Source organism: Sceloporus occidentalis, unplaced genomic scaffold, assembly GCF_023333645.1.
Source record: "Sceloporus occidentalis isolate IW3139 unplaced genomic scaffold, rSceOcc1.0.p SCAF_488, whole genome shotgun sequence".
NCBI lineage: Eukaryota > Metazoa > Chordata > Lepidosauria > Squamata > Phrynosomatidae > Sceloporus > Sceloporus occidentalis.
Window position 1 is genome coordinate 168,032 of NW_028317468.1, and position 20,073 is coordinate 188,104.

Genomic DNA, 20,073 nt, shown 5'->3' on the forward strand with positions numbered 1-20,073 from the left:
TTCTCCTGCTGTAAAGATTCAAGCTCAAATCAGTCATTGGTCTCGTTTTAGATTCAGGAACCGTGTGTCTATCCCATGCATGTTTACTACCCTCACTGTATTACCCTCTACCACTTCTGCTGGGAGGCTGTTCCACTTATCTGGATTCAGGAGCCACATGCCTATCCCATGCGTGTTTAAATCCCCTCACTGGATTTACTTATCTTCCTCCCTCAATGTAAATATGGAGGAAAAAGGTTGTGATTAGTATTTCTTTCTCGCACCCACAATACACAGGGTCTGTTGTCGCTGCTGCGCATTTGGTTCATCGTAAACACGTGTAGATGCGGCATCATTAATACTTTGTTATTTATGCAGCTTATGATGTAATCACTGCCAGGAAGCCGCACAGGCTGTTTATGGGAAAGCGCCGAGCGCGGTTACATGCGCTGAACCTGCAATTCATTAAACGTCGCATGAGGATATCAGATCTTGGATGAAGGCTGAGCCTCCCGAGAGAAATCCAGTGAAATTCAATCATTTTTACAGGAAAAAAGTTGAAAAGCCAAGTCTCATGTTTCCAATAAATAAATTCAGGAAGCGGATACTTAGTGTTAATGAATACGCTGCCACCAGAAACATTCTTTAAATTGGAGTCAACGAACTGAGGTCAGATACGGGCGACTTGATGTCATATCGGTCGCGAATACCATGGATTTTGCCGCCACGTTGGAGGCTGCACGGCGTTTGCGAATCACTATCCAGGATCTGAGGGGTTAACGAGAGAAAAAAAAAAAGCTTTGCCTGCTTTCATTGAGGTAAAAAAATCTGTTCGTCGGGCCGCGGGAATTTGGCGAGGATGGAGCCTGTCTGTATAATAAGAGACCCCTGTTCCTTGATACAAAGTTTCTAAGGGAAGAAAGGCTGCTGATGAAAGCCGAGGGTTTTCTGTATGTCGGTCGAGTTTCATCTCGCTCCTCTCTGCCTGTAGAATGAGGGACAACAGGAGACGAGGACACAAACCCCGGGTCCCTGCGCTCCGCTCCTGAAAGGAATGTGTGAGCATCAAACAGAATGGCGGTGACAGACGCGGCCCCTCTGAAATGATTGTGCATTCTAGCTCCAGGTCACCGCGCATCACACGGAACGGAGCTTCTGATGTAACATTTATAAACTTTTTTATAGGATGTGAAATATTTGGAGATTCGTTTCAATGTTATGGCGGCTGCCAACTTTTTCCTGGCGATGGCCTTAGTTTTCCACCGTTTGCTAATTTCATTTACATCGTGTCCACAAGATATATACGCCGGGAAACGAATTCATTCTGTGACCTTTCCTTTACAACTTTTCCAATTAAATGTTCACCATGCGCCGTGATATTTTCTTTAATCACACTTTACATATTCTATTTTTGTCTTTCACATGACTTTCTCTGTAAATATGTAACTTCGTGGGCCCCGGGTTATGAAACCCGTTCACGTTTTGACAGGAGATAACCCTCTTAATGTTTTTTTTTTTTGTGAGATGCCCCATTAACCACTTCCTTACCTTTAGGTAAAGACAATAGATCCGTGACATACTGACAGACCTTGGGTTGGGTATGTGGGGACTTCATGGGTTTTCCGTGTCCTTAAAGAATACAAGCTACAATATCCCAAATTATTCATTATTAAATATATTTTAATGGCTCTCATTGACAGAGTCGTCCTCAAGGTCTGAGAGGTTAATCCACGGAGACTTTGCGCCAGCTCTGGACTGGCGGTGGCGAAGCGGCCCTGGCACTTAGGTCAGCAGACGCCTGATGATGTCATTGCGGCCGGAGGCTGGATATGCGCGGACTCGCGCTGCTTTTTTCTGCTCTTGCAGTGTGTGGCCGGCCATATCTGCAGGACCCGATCTGCCGCTGGAGTGTGTGGAGCTGTTGGCCAGTCCTGTTTGCGCTGGTTAAAAGCTTCTAGATTTTTCCGCTTCCTCTAATGAACTTTGATACATAGTGCGACAAGGTACTCCGTACATGTTGATCAGGAGGTGTCATCTACAAATCAGCTCCAGACCCCTGTTTGGGGCTTCAGGGTAATCTCACCCCGTTTTACGAAGATCGTTTCATATCCTGGACTCCTATTGGTTGTGAGGTGTAATACATTCTGAAACAGCTCATTTTGCAATCTGGTTCTGAAAAGGTGGAAATTGGGAATTTCCATAAAATGTAAAACAAGAAAACATTCACAAAGCGTTCATTGAAAGCATGGCTTTAATGCCTTTAATTGAAAAATGAAAACAATGTGTTAGTTTTTGATGGTGACATTATATATAAAGTTGTCAGAATTTTGACTGCTATTAACGAAACGATACTTTATTCCCGTTAACTTTTACAATTTTTTTTTAGTAAAGTTGAAAAAGCCCCTTGCAATTCTAGGCTTTTATTCGCTAAACGTGGATCCCGCAGAGTCTCCGAGCGTTCCTGAATTCTTTATAATTGTCGGGAAAGTGTGAAGCTGAAAGGGCTTCTCCGCACAAAGATTCGGAGCGCTTTACACAGCGGATAAATCCTAAATCTGCATTTCGCTAATCCCGTCTAATGAAATGTGCTCTCCAGAAAATGGAGAATGAAAGAACCGAGTATTATTCCGCCATGAAGGGCGCCGCTGATTATTTCACCACGTGGAGGTTCCTCGTATTAAGTAATGAAGTAGAATAAGCATTTATCGCTCCTTCTCTGAAATAAAGTCCCTCCGCAGACATCGCCCTCAGCGCGCCTAATCAGATCGGACTTTATACGACCCTACCCCAACGGGCAGATATTACATGTCAGGGCAGCGCGCCTCGGCGTTAATATACTTGGCGTTAATATAAATGTCTATATAAAATGATTCCCAAAATATGGTAACATGCAGAGATACCCCAAACCCTACAGACCCCACACAGAGTGACCCAGTGCACCCTAATTATACCCCAAATCCTACAGACCCCACACAGAGTGACCTGCAACCCAGTGCACCCTAATTACACCCCAAACCCTACAGACCCCACCCGGAGTGACCTGCGACCCAGTGCACCCTAATTACACCCCAAACCCTACAGACCCCCCCCCAAAGTTACCTGTAACAGCCTAATTACACCCCAAACCTTACAACCCCCCCCTAAAGTGACCTGTGACCCAGTGCACCATAATTACACCCTAAACCCTACAGCCCCCAACCCGGAGATTGTCTGTCCTCGCTCCGGTGGCCATCACCGGACACAGACAGTTTTAGCGTGCTTTTTCTTTATTCTCCGGCGGTGAGTTTAGTCTCACTCTCGGCATACGGGGGGGGGCTTTCTTCAGTCTATATTTCTTTTTTAAGCGCGATACGGGAGGGAGTCCCTGCAGCACAACCTGTTTTTATACGAGCGTCACAGATTCCGAAGGTGATTATTAGATCCGCAACCATCGAGGCGCGTTAATGACGGATAATTCTCACTGTAAATAGCGAAGCAGATGGTGGAATCATTCTTTTAATGTCACCATATTTTAAAGATTTGGTAATTTCTAACTTCGTGATGCCAGTTATTTTAATGTTGCTTTGATTAAAATTCCTTGAATTATTTACTAAAAAGGATGAAACTGAATATTAATCGGCAATTTCAATATTAATTAAGTTTTTATCTTGCGGTGGGATTTTGTATATGCGTCAAAAGGGAGAGCCGTCTTTACATACAGTATGGAGCGAACGCCCCCGGTTTGCTGTTGGGTAAAACCAGGGGGTATTAAACGTGACTGTAAGGAAAGGACTGCAGGTATCCAGAAGCAGTTTTATTACCCGCCCCTCATGTAACTTGCAGTAAGAATTTTGGGGTAAGGACGGCAGGTGCCTACTGGGTAACAGATCGCTGTTGGCGGATGTGTCCGGGGAACGTTCCTATATGGAAAGTTACCCCAGTTCAACCCCTGGAGGCCAACCAGAGAGGACTTGGGGGCACCAAGCTAATGGGTTGTCCTCAGTTCCATTTAACGAGGGGCTCCATCAATGGGTAATGGGATAATGCGACCCAGGTATGTGGGTTGGTGCCCCCTACAGAAGAGCAGACAGGTAGTGATTAGCCCTCCAGCCATTATCCTTGGTGATTTCCAGTGTAAAAGAACGTCTTCTGACCAGGAGAATTCTGTGTTACTGACATTGAAAGTCTGGCTCCACCCTCACTAAACATTGCTCAGTTTTTAAAAAACAAAAAACCACAAATATTTCCCAACTTTTTATGCTGTTATGGCAATAAATCCTCCCATCCTATCCATGCTACTTCCTTGTGTATCTTAGCGCCTAGGCCGTTCTCTCTCCTTGCTGACATCACATTCGCTTCCTCATCTTGCAGCCCCTCTTGCCCCATGGAGGTTACAGCACTGTGTCACATGACTACCAGCTTTCTAATATGTTCTTATAAATGAACATACAAATAATCGATACAATTGCAATGGAAAAGACGCATCTTCACTTTAATTCATTTTCCGGTAACATTTCTTCTGTTACTTAAAATTCCTTCTCTGTCTAAATAATGGCTGAGAGTTTTAGGAATGAGCCGCCTGCAGAATATTTATAAAAGGACCCAGTGCGGACACGGCGTCGGTGCCTTTTTGTATAGTGACACCTCCTGGTGGAAGCAGGTGCTGCAATGAGTTATTGCATTATTTGGGGAGCTGATCCAGCCCCACAGAGAGTCACGGGGTCGCGCAGGGTCAATTTCTGCAACATGCAGGACCTGGCACAGCAGCCTCTCTTGTATAATATCTGGGGGACAGAGGGTTTTGTAACATATTTATTCTCTTTCTTACAAAGAATAAAGGGATCTTTCAGGTTCATTGGAGAGAAGTGAATCGTGTTATTGTTACACAGGGTGGAACAAAAGGGGCGCAAAATACAATTTTCCATAATATTTTTAAATATATTTTTAAATTGGAGTATTGACAGCATGCATCAGTATTTACCCAGCATGCATTGTTCTATACCCAGCATGCATCCACATATAAATAAATAGACTGAGTCTGTAGGGTCCTCTCTCTGTCACCCGCTGCCTGGGGGAGATCTTCGAGGGGTACACACGGGAAAGGCATACAAGGAGTTAATACTGGGACCCAATCTCAGTTTCCTGACAAGTGCAGAGATTAACCATTTCTGAACCTGTGGGACAGACATCCAAAAGCTAGTAACTGTGCACCGACCATAGTCTGAAGGGTTAACCGAAAATGCCAGCACGTGAAATAAAACAGAAAACACACATTAATCCACAAATCAGCAAAAATCTTCGCCTCAAAAAATCTACGTGTGAAGTTTCCCAAATCAGGTGCCTCCACAGCAAAAAAATGACTGATTGAACGAATGCGTCTGATCTACCCCAAAACTGTTCTCCGTTACCCAAATCAGTGTAAATAATACGCAGCCAATCACGTGCCTTCACCTGGAATTGATGTTAATTCGTCTCCCAGTAACAATGTCTGCTCGGTCACTGGGGACCCCCGCTGTAACACTGGGCCCCACTCACCCCGCGTTTACCGGTTATGAAATATATTTATTAAGATCTCAGGCTGAGCGGAGCGCGCCGGTGGCTGAAATGTACCTGCCGGGCCGGCAATATACTCATCATATCTCTGGCAATCTACAGGTTTATCACGTGTGGCGCATCGGCGTGCGGGGGGTACGAATTCATCCTCTTTAACATGTCATGTTTGCACAGATGCCCAGCATCGTGAGCTCCATTTAAAATGTGAAAATCAAACTGTCTGTTCTGCTTCATTCATCATCATTAAAGGAATCATTCTCGGATCAGAAACTGTTTCCAATGATCTGCTTATTGTGAGGAAGACGGTCACGGGGGGTTTTATCCTACATTCAGAGACGTATTAAATCCAGACTTTAGTAGAATGCCCCAGTCCCTCCCGGTCTTGAGGCTCCTTTACCAACCTGTACAGCGGGAGCTTAAAGCCCCAAGTTCCCCGGAACAGACGCGAAAAATCCAGGAAAACCAATGTTTTTCTATGAAAATCAGTATAACAAGAAACTGCTTGGAAACACCCAGCTCAAGTATTCACGGGAATCCTGCAATTCATTACAGCAAAGATTTCATCAAAATATCCCCAAATTTAATGTTTATTCTGTAAGATGTGATGAGTTCCTGCTGCGTTCTTGATGGGCCCCTTATGCAGTTCTGTTGGGTCCTTGCTGAGTCCCTTATTCATTCCTGTTGGGTTCCTGCTGTGTTCCTGTTGGGTTTCTGCTGCCCATTTCTACCCCTGAAGAGCAGCTCTGGCCCTTCTCTAATTTGCAATCATTGATAGGGACGTAACAGCGCAGTTACCCCACAGAGTATTATAATTCCTGTTACTTTGTGTTATTTTCTCACCCATCTCTGAATCCGACTTCCATCACCTACAGGCCACGGCGCATGCGGTTACCAATCCGGACTGCTGCGCGGAGTCCCCGTGCATTATTAGGGTCGCATGGTGGTGTAACACTTTGTAAAGCTGGGTCCCGTGACAGATAAAGCCTCGCATGGTTTTAAGAGCGCAAACAATAGCTGTTAACAGCGTCCTCGCCAGCTGGATGGCGTGCCGGTGACTGTTTTGTTTTGTTTTGTCAGGACGCTCGCGATGTCCCCGCTCGTTTGCATACAATTGGAAGGAGCGATGTTTTTCAGATAATGTGATAAAATGTAGCACAGCTTTGTTGCTTAAATAAGCCAATTTTCTGAACAGATTGCGCTCCCTAACTACTGAAACGAGATAATTACACAAATGGTGAAAAATTAATTGGCAGCAACAGAACTGTCTCATTTACAACAATATATGTTACTGGAGACGGTAAGACAGGCTCGTTTAAGGGGCAAAATATCTTTAAATAGACCGGTTTCATTTCAATGAGAGATTGGGCTTCATCCGATGAGCGGAGTGCATGGATTCCGGTAAAAGCCGCTGGAATTTTGGACGGATCGGAGAAGATTAGCTAAAAGTTCATAAAGTCGCCTGATAAATATTGTTTAATGATAATAATGAAGGGTGCTACCTATGGTCTCAATCGCCCTTTCCACAAAACCTGCCCCTCTTGGCATTTGGGGTGAAGTCTGTAAATGAAACTAACCTCATTCAAACCTGGCAGCGTTATGAAATTCCAGGCAACAAAAGGTTAATCAATCTCAGGCTGCTTGTTTTAGGGTTAAATTATGACTTTTCCCATATAATGACATCAGTATCACAAAATAAAAATGAGCATGTGGAGCGATACTGTTCCACTAAGTGGACCCCGTATAATAACCCCTTAGATGCCAGCGAGCAATGCGGCCCTCCCGACGCCCGTCTGCGACAGGGCATTTCTGAGGGTGCCAAACGTGTGTCACATAAACGTCGGATTTTCGGGCCGCGGGGCTGACACATCTCCTCTAACAAACTTTTGGGCTCTGGAATGAAGATTTCGCTCTTGTACTTTTTGCAAACTTTTATTAAGTTTCCACTTGTTCTTCTTTCCAAGAATTGGCGTTAACACAGAAGGTGAGAAATGATTGATAGCGAATTATAAAGATGGATAATGACAACTGAATAAAGGTCGAAACGATTAAGTAGATCCAGCAGAATAAAAAAAAAAAAGAAAGAAATGCGAGCGCGTGTCTGAGGAGTGTCGGGAATTGACAGGTCCCCTTTATGGAAGAATGATGGCGTCTGCGGGAAACATATTTTACGTCCATTAACCGGCGAGCCGGTCTTAGCCTTTCACGCCGTTGTGTCCAGACGGGAATCAAATGACAGCAAAAGGACACCGTACACAATGTATGGAACGCCGCATTTTCAGGCCGATTGGGATTTTTGGGTTGGTTTGCACTGAAAATGTGCGCAATCTGCCTTTTAAAAAGATTGCAACGTATTTAGGTTCCTTATCATAAAGAATAATTCCTCAAAACCCAGGGGAAGCCCATATACCGTCTAAAAATGTGTTTTTCCCAAAAATATGAACTATAAATACACATATCTTAAAGCAAAAATGGAAAATTGACCAATGAAAAGAAAGAATTCTAGGATGAAATTCTTCCTCCTCTCAGCTGCCATCCAGTGGAAAAGTGAACAGGAAACAGGAAGTGGGTCGGCGGGAGCCACAGCCAGTTTGGAATCGTGATCTTCTTGAATAGCTTTGGGACAATCAGCCGGGTGTCACTTTCCTATGAAGTCGCACCTCTGCATGGGGGAAATGTCGTTAAGGTTATGGCCCCCGTGGAGTCTCAGCGGATTCAACACTAGGTGGATCCTGTGTTTTGGGGGGAATCTGCAGAATAATAGGAATAATCACATGTGTTGATCAGGGGGCCGCCCAGGGCTAGAAGCACAAACCACAGCCAGATATGGCTCATTATGGGGCCATCGTGGTCTCCAGGGACCCCCAGTGATAACTCTGCAGAAATTCATTACACTGAACTCACGGGGAGACCCCTCAGCTGACGAGACCCCATTACGTTAAGGAGAAATGCGGGGAAAGCTGCCTTTACGTGGCTTGTCCTTTGTCAGCCCTGATGGAGGTCATTCTGGGCCAAATGTCGGCAATAAATGCATTTTCTCTTTTCAAGAGTGAGCCGGGTATTTATTGGGGGGCACAGAGTCCACGGGCCGGTTCTGGAAAAGCTGGAAGCCCAGTCCTCTGATCTTAGAGACCCGAACCATCTGAATAATGTCCTTATTCTCCCCAGAACTAACTCATTAACTCTTGCAAGCCATTCACGTGACAGTCTGCCTGGCACTGAATGAGTCAAACCGGACCGTTCAGGCTGACCCGGTTCGTGTTTCTGCCGACAAGCGTTTCTGACCTTTTGTTGTTGAATTATCTGCATGATGTGCATCTGGTTCAGCTTATCGGCATTAATTCACGCTTCGCTTCTGGGATCGCGCAGGAATTGAGCGAGATGCTCGTCGGTCTCTTTATTGAAATTGCGCTCAGCAGCTCTGGTTAATTACTCCCCAAATGCTAAACCTTGAATCATTCTTGTTACTCCGCATGACTAGTAATTTTCATTTCTCAGTGTGCCCTTGTTTTAATGAGAACAATTGCAAGCGATAGATCATGTGGGTCCTTATCAATGTCAGGATAACATCTGCTGATTTAGAGCCGGCACCGCCATTTAATGCACCGTCGGCGAGTTCATTCTTTCCTTTGCGGCAGGAAAACAACGATAATGATGATATTTTAAACGCGTTGCTTTACGGCTGATTGGGTTTTGGCCCCTGGCAGAGGAACGTTCTGGTAAATGCGCGTGGTGCGTGTCACAAATATCTGTCTGACCTGCAATACGTGTAACGTTTTAACGTTGGGAACATGTAACCCTACGGCGATGCCTTCCATTATTATTATTTATTATTTTAATAATAATAATATATAATAAATAAATATTCCGCAATGCTGTACAATGGGTTTTTTGGCCATGGTATTAACCGGGTCTTCTAATGTCTTTATTGACATGGCAGCAGACGCAGAGAAATGGACCCAGTGAGCATCAAATACCTCAACTTGTCCCCAGGAGTGGCGGTAGGGTTAGTGGCGTCTAGGTGCAGGATTTCATTGGCGCACCATAACACCATAATTTAACACCATACACTAACACACACTCGCTCTAACACCCTACAATAACACACACTCGCTCTAACACCCTACAATAACACACACTCCCTCTAACACCATACACTAACACATACTCCCTCTAACACCATACACTAACACACACTCCCTCTAACACCCTACAATAACACACACTCCCTCTAACACCCTACAATAACACACAGTCGCTCTAACACCCTACAATAACACACACTCCCTCTAACACCCTGCAATAACACACAGTCGCTCTAACACCCTACAATAACACACACTCCCTCTAACACCCTACAATAACACACAGTCGCTCTAACACCCTACAATAACACACACTCCCTCTAACACCCTACAATAACACACAGTCGCTCTAACACCCTACAATAACACACACTCCCTCTAACACCCTACAATAACACACAGTCGCGCTAACACCCTACAATAACACACACTCCCTCTAACACCATACACTAACACACACTCCCTCTAACACCCTACAATAACACACACTCCCTCTAACACCCTACAATAACACACACTCCCTCTTACACCATAATCTAACACACACTCGCTCTAACACCAAACACGCATACATACACACACTCTCTCGCTCCCTCTCGGTGCCACTATCCCTAGGCTCACCCCAACACCATTCTCTCACACTTAACATCATACGCTCACACACATGCTAACACCAAACACTAACACACACTTATCCTAACAACCTACTCTACACTCTCTCTGTTTCATGGATTATGGGGCATTTACAACGCTTTCCTAAACATACGGCGAGACCCAGGGCCCAACCTGAGGGCAGATTAGACGGGGTGAAATTCACTGTATCTGTGTGTAAAATCACGTCTGGATCATTCTGAACGCAGCCAGAAAAGCAGAAATTAAGACAATTTATCACATAAATAATAATAACCCGCCGGCAGATTGGCCCCTGGCAGCCCCCGGCTAGTCTCCTGTTTCTCCTGCTGTAAAGACTCAAACCATAATCAGTTGTTGGTCTCATTTAATACCTTCAATATATTAGCCTCTGCCACTTCTGCTGAGAGGCTGCTCCACTTATCTCTAGCTTTTTAGTATAGACAGTGGGAGAAGCTTGAATGTCGGTGTTAAAGCCATTCGGACTCCCTGATGTTATGTGAGCTCATCCCATCCGCCCCGCTCCTCTCACACGTCTTCCCCATCAGGGATTCAGGGGCCCCATGGGGCTAAAATCTGGCCGGTAAGGTCCGTTCCAGGCCTCAGGCTCCAGATATAATGATAACCGCTTCCCGTCAGCGTCTTTGCCATCTTCACCCAATCAAACTCCATGTGAGTTTTATGTTTAAATAATGACGATGGGGCGGAAATACTCGTGAGATCTTACGTGTTCCTCGCCCCTTTCGGGTTTTTTATTTTCGCCTCCGTCAGTTTTAAGATTCCAGTGAATGTGGACATTTTTGCCTCACCTCCCACGTTACGCGTTCAATGTATTTACACAGATTCCGTGCATTAAATGTTTCCATTTCCTAAAAGCTTTTGAGTTTGTCTGGAAGAATTTCCCTCTGTGTTTTTATTAGAAGATAAAGATCTCTAGAGCAGCGAGCGCCGGTGCTCTGATTACATACTGTTTTATAGATTCACTAAATTTACACAATGATTCAGACACCCACCCTGGAGAGAAGCACAATGGGGCACGGAGGGGCGACGGGAGGTGGGCAGTGAGAAGAAGTGAGTCGTGGAGGGGTTACAGGAGAAGGCGGCATGTCATGGAGGAGACGCAGCAGAAGGTTGGGTTGTCAACTGACTGGTACGGTGGGGTTATAGGAAAAGGTCAGCGTGTTGGTGGACGGTCAATGAGGGGTTACAGGAGAATGTGGCGTGTTGGAGGACGGTCATGGAGGGGTTACAGGAGAAGGTCAGCGTGTTGGTGGACAGTCAATGAGGGGTTACAGGAGAATGTGGCGTGTTGGAGGAAGGTCATGGACGGGTTACAGGAGAAGGTTGGCATGTTGGAGGACGGTCATGGACGGGTTACAGGAGAAGGTTGGCGTGTTGGAGGACGGTCATGGACGGGTTACAGGAGAAGGTTGGCGTGTTGGGGGACGGTCATGGATGGGTTACAGGAGAAGGTTGGCGTGTTGGGGGACGGTCATGGATGGGTTACAGGAGAATGTGTCGTGTTGGAGGACGATCATGCCGGGGTTACAGGAGGTCACTGTTTCGGAATAACCTGGCATTGTCTCCTGATGAATATATCTCTATTTGTTACTCTGAATCTGAACTCATCGGTCCCTTTTCTGCAGCAATCGGGAGGGGATAAAAACTTTGCCTGTCTCGGCCGGACCCCACAGAACGTCTTCTTCCTAAAATAATAATAATGTGTTTTAGCGAATGAAAGGGATTGGCCTCCGCACTCCTCTGATGTCATTTGCTCTTTCCTTATTTATAAAGCCGGCGTGGGATATGGATCTGGCTCTATAGACTCGCCATGCATCGCATCGGGAAGGATAAACCCTAAAGGGTTAAATTGGCACAGAACATGAACGATATCAGACTTAAAATGCTGGGCAACGCGGGAGCGGGGAAATCCGGTAATGTAACTCCCATCACTCCTCATCTTCCAACAAACCCCATATAACCGGCTGCCCGGCCGGCTACACGCTAACGATCCCGAGATCCTACTTAAAGACGCACTTAACGAGTAATTCCTGCGCCGGCTGGTAGAAATGGGTTATTTAGGAAATGATAGCGTTTTGCCCCGTTTTATTTAACTCTTCGAGGCGTCATCGCTGAGTGACTATTTCTTCTGTTTAAAGCTCTCGTTGTCCGGTTCCTCACCAAGCGATACATTGGAGAATACGCCTCTATTTCAGGTGAGCGACCTCCAGCCTGCCCCGCAGACTATCGCCACACACAACATCCTACGGCTCTGCGGGTCATTCCAGGAAATTCTAAAGATGAATAAAATGTTTCTTGGATTCTTTCAGAAAGTATCTACACGAAGCAAATGACTATAGAGGGGAGGCAGACGAAGCTCTGGATCTCGGACCCCTGTGCACAGGTAACGTGACCGCGCAGGCATAGAGAGAACTCCGTCTCAGGCCGCTAGATAAGTGACAGTATAGATTCTATCGTTTGTGCTCCGTGCCGGCTCGCTACAGCCTGGATGGGCTCCTTTTGGGGTAAATATCATCCTTATTCCTCCCCTTTATATTTCAGCCAAACTTTAACCATTTGAGTGACGAGTTACAGAAGGCAGACGGGTTCATCGTTGTGTACGATGTCAGTCACAGAGCGTCGTTTGTCTTCGCAAGAACCTTAATCTGCCGACTCCGAGAGACCAGCGTCCAGATGTGCAAAAGGTAACCGCAGGGAACCGTCGCTTTAACTGTGACCATGGGGTTAATGGGACGTTTAACCTCATTGGGCAAAAGTAATGAAGTGCCAAGCGTTACAATTCTTTATTTCCATTCATATCCTTAAAGGACAATTGGGATAAAATGTATGGGAATAAACTCCCTGGGCCTGGTGCTAATTTATTATTATTGTTGTCATTGTTATTATTATCATTATCATTTCGTATACGGTTCTGTAACATGTTCTTTTTCCGCCCCAGAGATGCAGAGATGGTCGTGTTCTTGATTGCCAACAAGCAGGATCTGAGTCACATGCGCGAGGTCACCTGGGAGGAGGGACAAAAGGTGGCGCTAGAAAACCGATGCCAGTTTTACGAAGTGTCAGCCGCCGAGCACTGCCAGGAGGTCGCCGCCATGTTCACGACAATCATAAGGAATATCGCTTTAAACATAAAAATCCGGGAGAGGAGGCGGCCGAGCGGCTCCAGGTCCATGGCCAAGCTCATCAACAACGTGTTCGGGAAGAGGCGCAAATCCGTGTGAGAGGACGTGACCGCACCACAAAGAGACAGACACAAACCAAGAGTCTGAGTGCAAACCCTCACTTACAACTCGGGGTAACAGGGGTACAAAAACATATGTATTACCCTCTACCACTTCTGCTGGGAGGCTGTTCCACTTATCTACCACCCTTTCAGTAAAGTAAAACTTAATTCAACCTCAGCCTCTGACCCTCTAGTGTTAAGATTCCCATTTCTTCTGCGCATGCCCTGCAGGGGGACGCACAGCAAATGCCATCGCTCCTCGGGTAACAATCTGATGAAAGATCTTCCTCTTGCCCCCTCTGATGTGTAAACCTGGTGCAAATACCCAGAGTAACATGCACAGAACTCAGTAGCATGTGCAGGCGAGCGAGACCATCAAGCCGGTGAGTGGGGGCAAAACATTGAAACATTTGCCCCCTGCTGCCTCTTACCCCCTGATATTAGAAGCTGTTGGGAGTGAATTTCTTTACTGTAACTCATAAAGTTACATGTGACATTTATGTGGAATGTTACCGAACACGCTTCCCGTCACGCCACACGCTTTCCTGTACACACAAACACGTCGGTTTTCAGGCATCGCCCTGGAACTCCATTTCCTGAATATCTGGTAGACTAAACCATCTCCACCAGGAAAAAATCTAAAATAATCCCGTAAAGACAGGCCCCCGAGGGCCACGTGCTGCAAAGTGATACTCGGGTCAAAAATATTCCCGCATGCCGTAAAACATGCCGGGGCCGACCGGCGGGGAACGGACCTGCTGGTATTTTGTATTACACGGTGAATGAGAAGCAAGCAGGGGCCCCTGAGAGAGAAATGTTAGTGAGCGGTTGTCCTCAGGGGCCCCGTCTCACCTTTACGTACTGCAGATGGGGGCAAATAAAAATATGCACCGATGATTACAGCCCGGTGGCAAATAGCCAGTTATCAGGACAAACAGCACCGGTCAATGGCACCAGCAGGTAGCTCTAAAACTAGAGGGTCAGAGGCTTAGAAGAGAGGGTGGTAGATAAGTGGAACAGCCTCCCAGCAGAATTGGTAGAGAGTGAGGATATTAAACATGCATGGGATAGACATACGGCGCCTGAATCTAAGACGAGACCAACGACTGATTAAGGTTTACAGACTAGACGGGCCGTCAGGGGCTGATCTGCCTACAGGGACTGGGTTTCTATCACATGATATCCGCCCGGGAATAAATGACCCCGCAGGGCCAAACCTACCCCCAGATTAAAGGAGGGGGGCTGTTTTCTTATTTGGCGGTGATTTGGTTTCTCTCCCCGGGGGCCAGGAATCTCTACTAAATCAAAAGATACCCCCAACGAGTTAACCCTTTAAATGCATTTCTGCCCACAATGGAAATCCATTAAGAACCTTCACAGATCGGAAGGCACGCGTAAAAGCCTTGTCCGGCCCGGCCCTCTGTGTGCCTTCCAGCTCCTTGTATTTACATTCAGCGGATTTCTGCCCCGCTCTGGGGGGAAATAATTGTCTTTCTTATACAAACATTAGTATTAACTTGTTTAACTGGGGCTTTAATTCAACTGCCCCCAACCCCCATCTTTTCATGTGTTTATATGTCACATCATCCTCAGACACTTTACATGTTTGGAGAAGTCACATCGGTCTCCATATACTCCGTGTTTCTGGGTGTCATTGCTGCTTTTCCATAATTCTAAGCCTTTTTTCGCTCTGAGAAATACCCCAAAGACATGTTATGCGAATTCATCGCTCACTCAATGAGACTCACAGCAGTTACCGCTGCCCAGTCACTCCCTGCACTCTCACTCACGCTGACAATTGGCCCCACCCCTTTCTTTATAATCTATTAATCCTCCTGCCTGCCCAATCAGGATTATTCAATTAATTGCATTACACCCCAGTGTATTGTACAGTCATGTAATATGCATACCTGGGAAGTTCTGGGCTTCGGCTACCCAGAGCCTTCCCTCGCGGGACATGGCCAGGACTGCCCGCTGAAGTCAAGGGTCCTGTCAAGACCCTGCTCCTGCAACCCAGAGGATTCAGGTCTTGACCCAGAGAAGTGGTGCTTCACCCGGCAAACCCAGAGAGTTCCCAGGTATGGTAATATGTGTTACACACCGATGTATTGTACAGTAATGTTTGACCCGCCCAAGACGCTCCCCGTGATGGACTTTCTGATGGAACAAGGGGCGGGAGGAGACGGGGCAGCAGGGTGTTTCTGAATAAACACAGATATGGAGTTTTCCAGAAATATAAAGATTCAGAAGGTTGTCTCTGCTGAAAATAGTTCTAAACACAAAAGTACGGAAGCAAAACACAGCAGGCGCTGCCTGAACCTTTTTATATAAATTTCTACTTTTACTTCTTTAAGGACGCTTATAATATTGCACTTTAACACCTCCCATATTCCTTTAGTTCACCTCTCCTAGCCCCTCTAATGTAATACTTACATAGTGTGGCTGGTCTATCCCTTACAATTTGGTCAATTTGTTATGTTACTACAGCGCTATGGAATTTGATGGCTCTATATAAAACAATAAATAATGACAATATTAATAAATGTTTCTTGTTCTTTTGGAAATTAGCTGTTCACTAAATAGTTCACTTCTGAGTCACCAGCCCACTTCACTGAACAGTTCACTTCATTTATGAGTCACCAGCCCACTTCACTGAACAGTTCACTTCTGAGTCACCAGCCCACTTCACTGAACAGTTCACTTCATTTATGAGTCACCAGCCCACTTCACTGAACAGTTCACTTCTGAGTCACCAGCCCACTTCACTGAACAGTTCACTTCATTTATGAGTCACCAGCCCACTTCACTGAACAGGTCACTTCATTTATGAGTCACCAGCCCACTTCACTGAACAGGTCACTTCACTTCTGAGTCACCAGCCCACTTCACTGAACAGTTCACTTCTGAGTCACCAGCCCACTTCACTGAACAGTTCACTTCTGAGTCACCAGCCCACTTCACTGAACAGTTCACTTCTGAGTCACCAGCCCACTTCACTGAACAGTTCACTTCTGAGTCACCAGCTGAGTGAGAGGAGAGAGAAGAGAGAGTGTCTGTGTGTGAGAGAGAGGCGATGGGCAGACAAGCGCAGCGGGCGGCTTCCGGATCACCAATGTCTTCACTAATGACAAGAGCTCCCCCTGCAGGACACCCAGGAGAATGAACCGCGTGACGCAGATAGTTAAATTACACAGAAACTCAGAGAAACAGAAACCCAGACCCTGCTGGCAGATCGGCCCCTGTCTAGTCCCCCGTTTCTCCTGCTGTAAAGACTCAACTCTTAATCGGCCGTTGGTCTCGTCTTAGATTCAGGAGCCATATGCACAGTGCGTGTGAGTCTCAAGGTTGAGTGTGACGGTGTGTGAGTTGCTAGGTTGAGTGTGACAGTAAGTGTGAGTCTCAAGGGTGAGTGTGACAGTGCGTGTGAGTTGCTAGGTTGAGTGTGACAGTGAGTGTGAATCTCAAGGTTGAATGTGACAGCGCGTGTGAGTTGCTAGGTTGAGTGTGACAGTGAGTGTGAGTCTCAAGGTTGAGTGTGAATTTGACGGCACGGCTCGGTCGCTGGATTTTCTTATCTGGATGTTGCTAAGTTACACAGATTTCAAAGTGTTTTTAGTGATAAGAACAGAAAGTTGACGCACAGCCCAGTAACAAACCTGCGATTATACTGGGAGAGACCGTCCTACTGGGAATAACTGCCTGAAAGTCACCCCCTGGCACTGAAAAGGTTAATTGAGTCATCTGATTGGGTAACACAAATACTGGGGTGATTCTTTAAATGGAATCAGAATCTAACACTAGAGGCGCAGAGGCTGGGGTGGAACGGAAGGAAGTTTTGCTTCACTGAGAGGGTGGTGGATAAGTGGAAAAGCCTCCCAGCAGAAGTGGTAGAGGATAATACAGTGAGGGGATTAAACATGCGTGGGATAGACGTACGGCTCCTGAATTGATTAAGGTTTGAGTCTGCCGGCAAATATTTCTCCCCTGCAGGGGTAATAACCGCCGGGACAGGTGGCTGGCTTCTTCCTCACCTCTTGTTGTGACGTTTCTTCCATTGTTTGCTCCGTGTAAACAGACGAGGGCCACGTGACGCCGGGGACACGCTACACGCTACACGGGAGGCAGATAATTCTCCCCGCGGGGCCCCCAGCTGCGGTGAGTCCAGATATTCTCTCTGTGTGTGAGAAACGTGTCGGTGGCGCTCCGATTGCAGACGTTATTCCTGCCGCTGTTTGCGAAGACGCTGTGCAAAGCTTTGTTTTTGGAAGTGATACCGGTTATACTGGTTAATGATTATACTGGTTATAGTGGTTAATGGTTACTGGTTGTACTGGTTATAGTGGTTAATGGTTACTGGTTGTACTGGTTATAGTGGTTATACTGGTTGTAGTGGTTAATGGTCACTTGTTATAGTGGTTGTAGTGGTTATACTGGTTGTACTGGTTATACTGGTTGTAGTGGTTAATGGTTACTTCTTTTAGTGGTTGTACTGGTTGTACTGGTTATAGTGGTTAATGGTTACTGGTTGTAGTGGTTAATGGTTACTGGTTGTAGTGGTTAATGGTTACTTGTTATAGTGGTTATAGGTTTTACTGGTTGTAGTGGTTGTACTGGTTGTAGTGGTTAATAGTTACTGGTTGTAGTGGTTAATGGTTACTGGTTATAGTGGTTAATGGTTGTAATGGTTACTGGTTATAGTGGTTATAGGTTATACTGGTTAATAGTTACTGGTTGTAGTGGTTGTACTGGTTGTAGTGGTTAATAGTTACTGGTTGTAGTGGTTATACTGGTTGTAGTGGTTATACGGTGACCGTGAAGGTTACCGTGAACGTGTCATATGTCCGTGACGGTTACAGCGTCACGCAATAACGCGTCATATGTCTGTGACGGTTACAGTGTCACGCATTCACGTGTCATATGTCCGTGACGGTTACGGCGTCACGCATTACCGTGTCGTATGTCCGTGACGGTCACAGCGTCACGCACTAATGTGTCATATGCCCGGGAAGGTTACAGTGCCACGCACTAATGTGTCATATGTCTGCCACGGTTATAGAATCACCCGTGAATGTGTCATATGTCCGTGACAGGTGATGAACTGTAGGGGGCGCCACTATGCATATGTTACCAAGCAAGTACCTGGCTTGGGGGGACTGGGGCGTAGTTTTCCCAGAAACCCCCAGGCTGGCAATGTTACCCTATTCATGAGCGTTAGCTGTAATGCTGACAGGCTGTTAGATAAGCGAAGCAGCCTCCCAGCAGAAGTGGTAGAAGGTAATACTGTGAGGTGATTTAAACATACATGGGACAAGCAGATGGCATACTGAATATACGGAGGGTAGTGGATAAGTGGAACAGCCTCCCAGCAGAGGTGGTAGAGGGTAATACAATGAGGGTATTAAACATGCATGGGATAGACGTACGGCTCCTGAATCTAAGACGAGACCAACGACTGATTAAGGTTTGAGTCGTTACAGCAGGAGAAACGGGGGACTAGACGGGGGCCGGATGGGGCCGATCTGCTGAAAGCTTGTGGTTCATGTGTTTCCGTGTGCGTGACATGTGAGCAGTGGATGGAAGGTGCCCGTGGCCTGCACCAGGGGTGACTTTTTATTGGGAATTTGCCCGTTGGCTGTGAGCACGCCTTCTCCGCTGACGCTTTCTGTGAAATGAGACAGACCGGTTCTACTGGAATTACGTGGACGAGGAATGAGAGCGATGCCTGAGCCCACGGAGCTGTCAGATGGCACTCAGGTGTCTGCCCCGGGAGGGCAAGTTACATAGAACATGTCGCCATTCGGCCCATCTAGTCTGGCCCGGAAGGGTAAGTACCCCTCTGTGGTACCCCCGGGAGGGTAACAGTATCTACTGGCTATTAACCGGCAGTGGATTTAGTGCCCCAGTTGGTGTCGCCGTCAGTAGGAGATTCCTGTTCTATTTAAAGCGTTTGTCCCCGGAACGACCTCACCGGGGGCAGGAGGGTCTGGTTGTGCTTTATGGGAGTGATTCTGCCACGTCTGACTGTCGGAGTCCCTGCCAGGAATCAAACCCGTGGGATCGGAAGGTATTCCGGCTGAGGGTAACACAGTAACAGCACCAAATGGATTTAATTCTCCCCGAGTGGAACGCGACGTGGCTGGGGGGGTGCTTCATGTTTTGCTTTTCTGCATGTTATGACGGATATAGAAGTAGAGCGTCTCCTTCTGGTGGCGGTAAACGTGGTCTGACGAGGAAGGAGCGACGGTGACGCCGGGCTGCGGAGTGTCGGTGATTAGAATAATAAACTCATGGAATTATGTTAAAAGCTCCCAAAACGGGTGCGAGACCGGAAGCCTCTCCAAATGCCGGTAGCACTGCCAGGGGTAATGCCGCCCGTGACCTGTGAACGTGGCCCACCCCACTCCATCCTAAAGTCTTTAGTAGTAAAGCACACCTTTAACCCTTTGTGCTCCAGCTGGCTAATATCTGGGTGATTATAAAAATGTTGTTTATATCATAAACCATTTGTTTTCATCGCTGAATCCGTGGACAGTGTAGAACTAAAGGTCCTAACGCGCAATCACCGGGAGACACCGCGTCCGACGCCTTTCGTAGCCGGTCACCCTC

General features: G+C 46.6%; 1 protein-coding gene across 1 annotated transcript; it reads left to right on the top strand.

Moving 5' to 3' along the window:
• Positions 1–12,105: 12,105 nt before the first annotated feature.
• Positions 12,106–13,465, top strand: LOC149271599 (ras-related and estrogen-regulated growth inhibitor-like protein). The gene is made up of 5 exons (XM_089507290.1): positions 12,106–12,157; positions 12,383–12,439; positions 12,554–12,627; positions 12,786–12,928; positions 13,183–13,465. Exons 1-5 carry the CDS (start codon positions 12,106–12,108, stop codon positions 13,463–13,465), a joined length of 609 nt encoding a protein of 202 aa, XP_089363416.1.
• The last annotated feature ends 6,608 nt before the right edge of the window (positions 13,466–20,073 follow it).